The sequence below is a fragment of the Nerophis lumbriciformis genome, linkage group LG28 (assembly GCF_033978685.3).
Source record: "Nerophis lumbriciformis linkage group LG28, RoL_Nlum_v2.1, whole genome shotgun sequence".
In the NCBI taxonomy this organism is placed as follows: domain Eukaryota; kingdom Metazoa; phylum Chordata; class Actinopteri; order Syngnathiformes; family Syngnathidae; genus Nerophis; species Nerophis lumbriciformis.
The window spans coordinates 3,897,237-3,910,351 of NC_084575.2; the positions used below are offsets into that span (position 1 = coordinate 3,897,237).

General features: G+C 45.9%; 4 protein-coding genes across 4 annotated transcripts in view; 3 read left to right on the top strand and 1 right to left on the bottom strand.

The window, feature by feature from the left end:
• LOC140680121 (uncharacterized) overlaps window positions 1–13,115 on the bottom strand; it is a 1,112,395-nt gene that overhangs the window by 558,678 nt on the left and 540,602 nt on the right. The window lies entirely within an intron of this gene.
• LOC133570587 (uncharacterized) overlaps window positions 1–13,115 on the top strand; it is a 353,516-nt gene that overhangs the window by 182,187 nt on the left and 158,214 nt on the right. The gene's annotated exons all lie outside the window — the stretch shown is intronic.
• LOC133570506 (uncharacterized) overlaps window positions 1–13,115 on the top strand; it is a 335,786-nt gene that overhangs the window by 26,549 nt on the left and 296,122 nt on the right. The gene's annotated exons all lie outside the window — the stretch shown is intronic.
• Window positions 1,389–10,247, top strand: LOC140680154 (uncharacterized). The gene is made up of 3 exons (XM_072916529.1): window positions 1,389–1,425; window positions 5,342–6,720; window positions 10,242–10,247. Exons 1-3 carry the CDS (start codon window positions 1,389–1,391, stop codon window positions 10,245–10,247), a joined length of 1,422 nt encoding a protein of 473 aa, XP_072772630.1.

Consider the following 13,115-nt stretch of genomic DNA (forward strand, 5'->3'; position numbering starts at 1 on the left):
GTTTGATGCTCGCTTCTACTTTCACCAAATATTATTATTTTACTTTTACTGAAATTCAAAGATATTCAAAGCATCTTTTTAATGTGTTCATTTCTTCTGTTATTATTTGTATTATCTTCTGTGTGTTCTCTCCTGAACAGAAAGCAGTCTTGTCGTCTGCATATAAAACTAACTTTAAGTCCTTTGTAACTTTACAAATGTGGTTTATATAAAGATGAAACAATCTTGGTCCCAGTATTGATCCCTGGGGTACACCACAAGATATATCTAGCTGTGTTGACATATTTTCACCCATCTTCACATGTTGCTTCCTGTTGGTTAAATAGTTTCTTACCCAGTTCAAGACCAACCCTCTGATGCCATATCGTTCTAGTTTTGTTATTAAAATATCATGATTAATTGTTGTCACGACTTGATCTTGGGAGTTTGCTTTTCCGGGATGCAACGGAAAGTTGGCACGGGCGAGACGGGAATGAAGGTACATGATTTATTTATATTTATCAAAAAAAAGGAATAAACAAAAAGCGCGCACAGAGGCGGAGAATAAACTATGAAACCAAAAGACTATAGCTAAAAAGTACAAACAAAAAACACGCACAATGGCGGAGAACAAACTATGAAACCAAAAAGACTAACCATGGAACAACAACTTACTTTGGCTTGGACATAAATAGTTGCTTGAGGAATTGACATGGAAAGAAGTAACAGGCATGAACAGAGCATAAATGTGGTGTGAGGTCGTCAGAAAGACAAACTGAAAAACACTGAACTTAAATACTACAGACATGATTAACGAAAACAGGTGCGTGACTCAAGACGTGAAACAGGTGCGTGACGTGACAGGTGAAAACTAATGGGTTGCTATGGTGACAATCAAGAGTGCACAATGAGTCCAAACGTGGAACAGGTGAAACTAATGGATAATCATGCAAACAAGACAAGGGAGTGAAAAGCCAGAAACCAAAGATTCCTATAACTAAACAAAAACATGACTTAAAACAAAAACATGATTACACAGACATGACAGAGCCCCTCCCTTAAGGACAGATACCAGATGTCCATAAAAAAATTAACAAGAGTCATGGGAGGGCGGGAGGGGGACATGGCGGTGGGTCGCCAGCCCAAGTGGCCCCGAATCCACCGAGGCAAAGTCAAGTGGCGGCGGCGAGTGGAACGCCGCTGCAGCAGGCGAGGCGGGCGCCCAGGGAATGGCCACATTCGTGGCCGACTGGGAGGTGGGCGCACTTGGCGTGGCGGGCGACCAGGTAGCGGCCATATCCGTAGCCGACGAGAAGGCAGGCGCGTCGTCAACTTGGCAGGCGTGGCAGCTCGGCGTGGCAAGTCAGGCGGCGAAGCTCGGCGTGACGCGTCCAGCGGCGAAGCTCGGCATGACGCGTCCAGCAATGAAGCTCGGCGTGGGTCTTGGTCTTGGTCTTGGTGTGGGTCTTGGTCTTGGTGTGGGTCTTGGTCTTGGTCTTGGCATGGCGGGTCTTGGTCTTGGCATGGCAGGTCTTGGTCTTGGTCTTGGCATGGCGGGTCTTGGTCTTGGTCTTGGCATGGCGGGTCTTGGTCTTGGCATGGCAGGTCTTGGTCTTGGTCTTGGCATGGCGGGTCTTGGTCTTGGTCTTGGCATGGCGGGTCTTGGCATGGCGGGTCTTGGTCTTGGCATGGCGGGTCTTGGTCTTGGCATGGCGGGTCTTGGTCTTGGTCTTGGTGTGGGTGTGGGTCTTGGTCTTGGCATGGCGGGTCTTGGTCTTGGCATGGCGGGTCTTGGTCTTTGCATGGCGGGTCTTGGTCTTGGCATGGCGGGTCTTGCCGTCGTGGATCTGCGACTGGCGGCACTTGGCGTCGTGGAGCTGCGACTGGCGGCACTTGGCGTCGTGGAGCTGCGACTGGCGGCACTTGGCGTCGTGGAGCTGTGACTGGCGGCACTTGGCGTCTTGGAGCTGCGACTGGCGGCACTTGGCGTCGTGGAGCTGCGACTGGCGGGACTTGGCGTGGAGGGTCTTGGACTTGGCGTGGTGGGTCTTGGTCTTGGACTTGGCGTGGAGGGTCTTGGTCTTGGACTTGGCGTGGAGGGTCTTGGTCTTGGACTTGGCGTGGAGGGTCTTGGTCTTGGCTTGGCAGTGCTTGATCTTGGCTTGGCAGTGCTTGGGGGCGTGGAGCTGGTACCAGAGCTTGGCATGATACGGCTAGGCGTGGTGCGGGTACTGGAGTCTGCCGTGGAACTTGGCGTGGTGGAGCTGGTGCTAGCCTTGGTGCGGCAACAGATGCAGCGACAGGTGCTAGCCGTGGTGCTAGCCGTGGAGCTGCGACTGGTGCTAGCCGTGGAGCAGGTGGAGGTGGCCTAGCTGGGGGTTGCGGCTTGGCAGGTCGGAAGACTGGTGAGGGCGGTCGTGCTGGAGGCTGTGGCTTGACGGGTCGGAGGACTGGTGAGGGCGGTCGTGCTGGAGGCTGTGGCTTGACAGGTCGGAAGACTGGTGAGGGCGGTCGTGCTGGAGGCTGTGGCTTGACAGGTCGGTAGACTGGTGGTGGCGGCCGTGAGGGAGGCTGTGGCTTGACATGGTGATGCAGAGCCACCCCACCTACACAACTCCCGACCCCAGCCCCCCCCTCAAGGGGCGGATACCAGACGCGCTCCCTGCGGCCTGGAACTCTCTGTAGGGGTGGGCGGGGGAGGGCAGAAATGTCCCCTTTATTTTGGCCACAATATTTTTCTTTATCCCCCACCTGGGGTTGTGTGGGCGGAAAAAAAAGAAAAAAATTGTGACGGGGGCGGGACTTGAGTCTTGGGGGGCGGGGCATGAGTCTTGGGGGGCGGGGCATGAAATTGGGATGGCTGTGACTGACTAGACCTGATTTCTAAAAACATGTTTTGATAATGTCTTATCAAAGACATGGCATTAGAGTTTTTAGCTGGAGGCGGGTGATTTAAAGAAACAGTATTGAAAAAAAATTCCTGGGCTGTGATGTCATCCTGTGGAAGCCGGGCTGGCTCCTGCTTGCTTCCGCCCGGAGGGGGAGGGGCTTGTGGGAGTGGCGTGTTCTGCCGGCTCGCGGAAGTCTTTCCCCGTCCTTGGCGACGTTTCCGGGACGGGAGCGACGCGCCGATCGGCACCAGCTTGCCTCCATTCCCCCACATCATCCCCCTGCGCTCCCTGGGGGAATAGCGAAGCGTCTCGGCTTCCATGGCGCGCAGGACCTCCCACGTTCCTTCGTCCAATCTATCCAACTCGGCCAACTTAGGTGCGGAAAAGCGGGTCTGATGACGACCTACTGTCACGACTTGATCTTGGGAGTTTGCTTTTCCGGGATGCAACGGAAAGTTGGCACGGGCGAGACGGTAATGAAGGTACATGATTTATTTATATTTATCAAAAAAAAGGAATAAACAAAAAGCGCGTACAGAGGCGGAGAATAAACTATGAAACCAAAAGACTATAGCAAAAAAGTACAAACAAAAAACACGCACAATGGCGGAGAACAAACTATGAAACCAAAAAGACTAAACATGGAACAACAACTTACTTTGGCTTGGACATAAATAGTTGCTTGAGGAATTGACATGGAAAGAAGTAACAGGCATGGACAGAGCATAAATGTGGTGTGAGGTCGTCAGAAAGACAAACTGAAAAACACTGAACTTAAATACTACAGACATGATTAACGAAAACAGGTGCGTGACTCAAGACGTGAAACAGGTGCGTGACGTGACAGGTGAAAACTAATGGGTTGCTATGGTGACAATCAAGAGTGCACAATGAGTCCAAACGTGGAACAGGTGAAACTAATGGATAATCATGCAAACAAGACAAGGGAGTGAAAAGCCAGAAACCAAAGATTCCTATAACTAAACAAAAACATGACTTAAAACAAAAACATGATTACACAGACATGACAATTGTGTCAAATGCTTTAGTTAAGTCCATGAATACTGCGGCCGCACATTCTTTACCATCTATTACAATGCTCATTTCCTCTGTTATTTGGATTAATGCTATCCATGTTGAGATATTAGCTGTGAATTCTGGTGTGTAGTTAGTAAACTGGTGTATGTCTCCATTCTTATAAATTGGTACGACTTTCGCAATTTTCATTTTGTCACCGAATTTGCGGGTTAGAAATGATACGTTGCTGATGTATGTCAGAGGTTCTGAAATGTCTTCTATAACCTTTTTTATGGTTACCATATCTATTCCATGACAGTCGGTTGAGGTCTTGGATTTACAATGTTTTACAATTTTGATTATTTCTTCTTTTGTCACGTTCTTAAGAAACATGGAATTGGGATTTCTGTCTATGAACTCACTCAAGTCCTCAACTGATCCATCATCTGCATTTGGAAATCTTTGTTCCACATTGTTTCCGATATTTACAAAGTAATCATTAAAACGTTCAACTATTTGGTTTATATTGTCATTTTTTGTATTTCCATGTAGAAAGTACTGGGGGTAATCTTTCTTAGCAGCATTTTTAATGATGCTATTTAGGATGCCCCATGTTGCTCTCATGTTGTTTCTGTTCTTCTTTAATAATTGTCTGTAGTATTCCTTCTTACATGTTCCTAGTATAGCAATTAGCTTGTTTTTATATTTCTTATACTTATTTATAGATGTCTGTGTTATTGATATTCCATATAATGTCTTTTTTTTTGTGACAAGCATTTTTCAGTCCTTTTGTCATCCATGGTTGGTTGTTTTTCTTTTGCTTCTTACTAACTTCTTTCCATGGACAACATAAACATTGATATTATACATGTGGGCCAATATATATACATACATATATATATATATATATATATATATATATATATATATATATATATATATATATATATATATATGTATGTATGTATATATATATATATATATGTATATGTATAAATATATATATATATATATATATATATATATGTATATATATATATATATATATATATATATATATATATATATAGCTACACTACAAAAGTAGCTTGCCACATTAAAGCTACATTTAACAGCATTTATATATATATATATATATATATATATATATATATATATATATATATACATACAGTATATATATATATATATATATATATATATATATATATATATATATATATATATATATATATATATTTGATGTGGCAAGCTACTTTTGCAGTGTAGCTTGTAGTGTAGCGTGCTACAATTCTCTGAGGATAGCTTAGCTCCATTTAATTGAGAGTAACTTGTAGCTTAGCTTACTACATTGTCCAGGTAGCTTGCCCATCACTGTCTATTTGGCCTAGCTCACATGTCAATAGTTTGAATACTGCAAACTTCAATACAGTAACACCTCATTTGTTCTGCAGACGTCCAGCGGGTGTCAGCGGGGAGTCATGAAGAGGAGTGGCACACCAGTGTGGGACAGAAGGAGCTACAGGCCCCCTCCCACATTAAAGAGGAGCAGCTTCATGATGAAGATGAAGCTCAGTCCTTACAGCTTCATCACAGTCAAAGTGAGGAGAACAGAGGGGCGGAGCTTGTAAGTCAACACATCACAGAAGCTGATGGAGAGCATTGTGAAGATATCAAGTCAGAACCAGACAGCATCTTTGCTCCACTGTCAGACATGGACCACATGATGTCACACTCTTCTGATCACAGTGACCACATCCAAAAACCTTTGGAGAGTAAAAATGACTCTAAAGGTGATACGAGACATCACACTAACAACAAACACTTTGACTGCTCTGAATGTGGGAAATCATTTAGAAAGAAGAGTAATTTTACAAGACACACGAGAACACATACTGGAGAGAAACCTTTTACTTGCTCTGTTTGTAAGAAGAGTTTCTCCACAAAGCAAACCATGACCACACACATGAGAACACACACTGGAGAGAAACCTTTTGCTTGCTATGTTTGTAAGAAGAGTTTCTCCACAAAGGGTGACATGACCACACACATGAGAACACACACTGGAGAGAAACCTTTTGCTTGCTCAGCTTGTGCTAAAAGATTAAACACTAAGAAGGAACTTATATTACATGTGAGAACACACACAGGTGAGAAACCTTTTACTTGCTCCGTTTGTAAGAAGAGTTTCTCCAAAAAGGAACACATGACCAGACACATGAGAACACACACAGGTGAGAAACCTTTTGCTTGCTCTGTTTGTAAGAAGAGTTTCTCCAGGAAGCAACAAATGACCACACACATGAGAACACACACTGGAGAGAAACCTTTTGTTTGCTCAGCTTGTGCTAAAAGATTCAAATCTAAGTGGGAAATGGTATTACACATGAGAACACACACAGGTGAGAAACCTTTTACTTGCTCTGTTTGTAAGAAGAGTTTCTCCAGAAAGCGTAACATGACCACACACATGAGAACACACACTGGAGAGAAACCTTTTGCTTGCTCAGCTTGTGCTAAAAGATTCAACACTAAGCAGGAAATTATATTACACATGAGAACACACACAGGTGAGAAACCTTTTACTTGCTCTGTTTGTAAGAAGAGTTTCTCCAGAAAGGGACGCATGACCACACACATGAGAGCACACACTGGAGAGAAACCTTTTACTTGCTCTGTTTGTAAGAAGAGTTTCTCCAGCAAGCTAGTCATGACCACACACATGAGAACACACACTGGAGAGAAACCGTATAGTTGCACTGTGTGTGATAAGATGTTCAGGTTTAAGAATCAGGTCAGTAAACACAAGTGTGAAACAGTCATAGAAGCTGCAGTGATATATAAACATTTAAACAGTGATTGTGCTAAATGTAGTTTAAAAAACACAGCATGTTTAATATGAATGTATATTTTATGTTGTTTGTAGTGCTGCTCAGTCCGAATGAGACTAACCCTAACCCCTACCCCTAATAATATCAAATAAATAAATAAATAACAATAATGATAATAATAAAACATTTGATTACTCAAAGACTTCTATGGAAATGCAAATACCGAGACTCCGATTTCCCTCGCCCGGACTCGGGTCTCTGGGGCCCCCCTCTAAAGCCAGGCCCGGAGTTAGGGCACAATGGCGAGCGCCTGGTGGCCGGGCCTGTACCCATGGGGGGATGTGGGTCCCCCCTCCAATGGGCTCACCACACATAGCAGGGGCCATGGAGATAGGGTGCGCTGTGAGCTGGGTGGCAGCCGAAGGCAGGGCACTTGGCGGTCCGATCCTTGGCTACATAAGCTAGCTCTTGGGACGTAAAATGTCACCTCGCTGGGGGAAAAGGAGCCTGAGCTAGTGTGCGAGGTGGAGAAGTTCTGGCTGGATATAGTCAGACTCACTTCGACGCACAGCAAGGGCTCTGGAACCAGTTCTCTCGAGAGGGGCTGGACTCTCTTCCACACTGGCGTTGCACGCAGTGAGAGGCGACGAGCTGGGGTAGCAATTCTTGTTGCCCCCCGGCTCAAAGCCTGCACGTTGGAATTCAACCCAGTGGACGAGAGGGTAGCTTTCCTCCGCCTTCGGGTGGGGGGACGGGTCCTGACTGTTGTTTGTGCTTAAGCACCAAACGTTAGTTCAGAGTACCCACCCTTTTTGGATACACTCGAGGGAGTACTGGAAAGTGCCCCCCCGGGTGATTTCCTTGTCCTACTGGGGGACTTCAATGCTCATGTTGGCAACGACAGTGAAACCTGGAGAGGCGTGATTGGGAAGAATGGCCGCCCGGATCTGAACCCGAGTGGTATTTTGTTATTGGACTTTTGTGCTCGTCACAGATTGTCCATAACGAACACCATGTTCAAACATAAGAGTGTCCATATGTGCACTTGGCACCAGGACACCCTAGGCCGCAGTTTCATGATCGACTTTGTCGTTGTGTAATCGGATTTGCTACCTTATGTTTTGGACACTCGGGTGAAGAGAGGGGCGGAGCTTTCTACCGATCACCACTTGGTGGTGAGCTGGCTGCGATGGTGGGGGAGAATGCCGTACAGACCTGGCAGGCCCAAACGCATTGTGAGGGTCTGCTGGGAACGTCTAGCAGAGTCTCCTGTCAGAGAGAGTTTCAATTCCCACCTCCAGAAGAACTTTGAACATGTCACGAGGGAGGTGCTGGACATTGAGTCCGTGCCTCTATTGTCGAGGCGGCTGATTGGAGCTGTGGCCGCAAAGTGGTTAGTGCCTGTCGTGGCAGTAATCCCAAAACCCGTTGGTGGACACCGGCGGTGAGGGATGCTGTCAAGCTGAAGAAGGAATCCTATCGGGTTCTTTTGGCTCAAAGGACTCCGGAGGCAGTGGAAAGGTACCGACAGGCCAAGCGGTGTGCGGCTTCAGCGGTCGCGGAAGCAAAACCTCGGACATGGGAGGAGTTTGGAGAAGCCATGGAAAACGACTTCCGGACAGCTTCAAAGCGATTCTGGACCATCATCTGCCGCCTCAGGAAGGTGAAGCAGTGCACTATCAATACCGTGTATGGTGAGGATTGTGTTCTGCTGACCTCGACTGCGGATGTTGTGGATCAGGATGCCACCCGAACGCCTCCCTATGGAGGTGTTTCGGGAACGTCCAACCGGTAGGAGGCCGCGGGGAAGACCCAGGACACGTTGGGAAGACTATCTCTCCCGGCTGGCCTGGGAACGCCTCGGGATCCTCCGGAAGGAGCTGGACGAAGTTGCTGGGGAGAGGGAATTCTGGGCTTCCCTGCTTAGGCTGCTGCCCCCGCGTCCCGACCTCGGATAAGCGGAAGAAGATGGATGGATGGATGGATGGAAGCTGAATATGATTTTAGATTCAACAGACCTTATACAAGCATGAAACAGTTCTTTCAATAGTTTCTGAATTATAGGCTTTTGTAAACATTTCAATTAAACATATGCTTGTCTTTGTTACATGTTTCACCTTCATATTAACAAAATGCTACAACTGCAAATATTGCTAGAAGTCTTGGTTTTCTAATAAATGTGTCCTTTTAATACTTACAAAACTGAGCATTTTTTAAAAATCTTTCATTGCACTACATAAAGCTGTTATACTCTTAGATATACAGTCCTTGAATCTTGAGTCAATCAATCAATCAATCAATGTTTATTTATATAGCCCTAAATCACAAGTGTCTCAAAGGGCTGCACAAGCCACAACGACATCATCGGTTCAGATCCCACATCAGGGCAAGGAAAAACTCAACCTAGTGGGATGACAATGAGAAACCTAAGAGAGGACCGCAGATGTGGGTGACCCCCCACCCTCCTCTAGAGGAGACCGGTGCAATGGACGTTGAGTGGGTCTAGCATAATATTGTGAAAGTCCAGTCCATAGTGGATCTAACATAATAGTGTGAGAGTCCAGTCCATAGTGGATCTAACATAATAGTGTGAAAGTCCAGTCCATAATGGATCTAACATAATAGTGTGAGGGTCCAGTCCATAGTGGATCTAACATAATAGTGAGAGTCCAGTCCATAGTGGGGTCAGCAGGAAACCATCCCGAGCGGAGACGGGTCAGCAGCACAGAGATGTCCCCAACCGATGCACAGGCGAGCGGTCCACCCCGGGTCCCGACTCTGGACAGCCAGCACTTCATCCATGGCCACCGGACCTGTGCCCCACCTCCCATGGTGCAAAGGATTTGGACCGGACACGGCGTGAAGGTGAATACATATTTTAATTATACTAAAAAAGTGCAAACAAAAGGGGTGTTCAAGGCGGAGATAAACTTGGCTAAGAAAACAAAACTTGCACAAAGGCAGAAACTATGGACATAAAACAAATAAACACTTACTGCGATGTGAACAGGGCAGCATGGACTATGAACATGAAACAGAGTGTTAGGAGTGTGTCAATAGTGTGATGTTCTCAGGCTGACAATGGGCTTAAATAAAACAGACATGATTAGTGACAGGTGCGTGAGTGCAAACCGTGAGACAGGTGAAAACTAATGGGTTGGCATGGAAACAAACACAATGGAGCGTAAACAGAAACTGAGGAGTCCAATAACCAAACAAAACAAAACATGATTAAAACAAAACATGATCACACAGACATGACAACAATAAGGGGAACTGTTAATAGAATTGTGGTGGTTCAGGAGTGTCAAGCACAAACGATTTGAGGCAAATACATTTTTTAACTTCTTCCCCCCTCTGGCGTTGTCGGCAGAGGGGGCCTTCTTCTGCAAGTACACCAGATTAGCACAGTTTGGATACAGCTAAAGTAAAGGCATTTTTAACTAACTGGTGGTATATTTGACAATAAAAAATTGTTGAAAGTTTGTGAATGTGCGACGCATCTGTCTTTGTGGAACTGCAGCGGTGAAAAGGCCTCATTTTAAGTGACCTTTTCAGTGACTCCGGTAAAGGAGATCGACTGAGCTGATGTTTGTCACGGCGTTCTGATTAGTGTGCTGCAGTTAGACCAGGGGTCAGCAACCTTTACCACTCAAAGAGCCATTTTGACCAGTTTCACAAATTAAAGAAAACAATGGGAGCCACAAAACACTTTTGAAATGTAAAATGAAATAACATTGCGTACAAAGTTTTTTCTTGCTTTGTGCTATGTATAAACCAGGGGTCTCAGACAGGCGGTCTGCACCTTCATATGAAAATGTAATGTTAGTGCGGCCCGCGAGTTTTATATGGACGGCGCTTGACAGCGTCATACTTGCCAACACTCCCGATTTTTCCGGGAGACTCCCGAAATTCAGGGCTACTATTCTCTCCAACGTCCGCTGATTTTCACCAAAGCAACAATAATAAGGGCGTGCCGTGATGGCACAGCATTTCACACTCTCTCCCACTTGTACAAACAGCGTGCAAGTTTATTCACATTTTGTATGCACGCCCTTAATTTTGTTGTTAGGGTGAAATTGTTAAGGTGAAAATAAATAATAAAAAAGATCTGAGAATATATACCCCAGGAGATTTCTGGGAGTGGCACTGAAATTCTGAAGTCTCCTGGGAAAATCGGGAGAGTCGGCAAGTAATAGTGATGGGATCGGCAGTTCTTTTGACTGTACTGAATCACTAGAATCAGTTTCTTTAATTGAGTCGTTCAAAAAATGTGTTCACCGAATCCCCCCCCAAAAAAATAAAAAATAAAAATAGGAGGGGGCGGGGCGTGCGTAGTACAGTACAGTGCAGACATTCGCGGGAGAAGCAGCAAATAGGGTGAACGCGAGTCCCTACACAGCTCTGTGCATGCAGTACACCAGGCAGTGAGTGACACAGTCAGCACAGTTCAGTACGTCAACCTGAATCACTTCTGCAGCAGCAGTTCTGTGTGCAGGTCGGCGAATCATGAGTCAGTCAGTAACAGCTTCCCCAGCGGCAGATCTCGGTGTGTGTCAGTTGGCCAACGACACAAGCCCTCAGCACCCAATGAACGACGCGCACAGTGACTGAACGAGAGCCTCAATGTGACGTCCTCCTCCGCGACACAGTCACTTCTCTGTGTCAGTAGGTTCGCCAGTCCTCATTCTGTCGTTCACTGAGTGATTCATGTCGTTAATCCGCGGTGAACGAATTGTTCGCTCAGTCCCTCCCCCCGCCCCCATGATGAGTAGCTGGCTGCGTCGTTCGCCGACGTCGAGGGTTCAGTGAGTCACAGAATGCGCCAGTTCCACTCATCCTGGCATGGTCGCGGCGGAGCTCAACTGAACTGAGAAAGGAACGAAACAGTTCATGAAGTGATTCGGTTCAGTACGTTCACTCAAAAGATTTGTTCATTCGAACGAATCGTTCGCGAACGACACAACATTAGCAAGTAAGCAGCTGAGCCGCATCAGAATGGTCAAAGAGCCGCGGGTTGCCGACCCCTGAGTTAGACAGATGGAGATCGGGCTCCATATAGTTGAAGCGTTGGTGAAACTGTATGGAACTGACCAAACATGATGGCTGTAGAATTGTTGACTGATTACCAGTGATTCTACGCCGCCTTTAGGCTGGTTTCCGTGTTGGTCAGGGTGGTAACGCAGGGTCTGCTCCGCTGGACGGGTTAATCGCCGTTTTATGAGTAAGAAGTGACCTGCGTTCGTGTTATGAGACGGCCGTTCCACAAAAAGCACGCGTGTATAATTGTTAATATTGTCCGGACATTGGGGTGGGTTGTATTTTGTTAATGTGTGTGTGTGTTGGTGAATGTTGAAAAGTGTGTTGGATGTGGAGTGATTCAGTTTTATTATTGGTACATTTATATATGCGTAACTTAATAAGAATTGTGTATGCACCTGCGGGTCTGACTTTTTCATTTTCCCTCTCTTGAAAGAGTTAATCATTACTCCCACACACACCCGCATCCCCTCACATCCCTGCTAATCTGTAAAGGTTTGGAAATTGTCCAAAATGTGTGTGTGTATGAGAAGATAGACAAAGTTTATGTTCGGAAATCATATGAGTGAATCCATCCATCCATTTATCTTCTTCCGCTTATCAGAGGTCGGGTCGCGGGGGCAGCAGCCTAGGCAGGGAAGCCCAGACTTCTCTCTCCCGAGCCATTTCGTCCAGCTCAGAGTGAATAATAAATGTTGTTTATTATTATTAGGTTCTGATATAATACAGCTGTGCTTCTGGGTGAGAAAAATAGTTGACTGTTGAGGTTGTTTTGTCTGTGTGAGTCTGATTGTGACTGTGTGATATTATAGTTTTGTAGAAAAGTGTCTGAGATGAAAAAGGCTCGCTCGTTGTTGATTTTTTTGTGCACGTGTGACGCAGTAAGAAGAAGAGGCGGCTCTGTTAGGAGACATTTTGAGATTCTGGTTCTCCTGCAGATGCCCTCCCACCTCGCCTGTTTAAGGAGGTACTTGCTACTATTGGATCAAGTGTCCTTAACATTATCAATAGTAGCCTCTCTTCTGGAATAGTTCCAGTAGAGTTTAAACATGCAGTGGTACCACCTCTACTTAAAAAACCCAGCCTCGACCCCTCTCTCCTCTCTAACTTCAGACCTATCTCTAATCTTCCATACATTTCCAAAATATTAGAGAAGGTTGTCTACAGTCAGTTGTTGCCCTTCTTAGAGGATAATGGTATCACTGAGCTGTTCCAGTCCGGTTTTAAAGCCCTCCACACCACAGAGTCAGCGCTTCTAAAAGTTTTTAACGATATCCTCCTGTCCACTGATTCTGGTAAATATGTTGTCCTGGTGCTTTTAGATCTGTCTGCTGCGTTCGACACCGTCGACCACGCC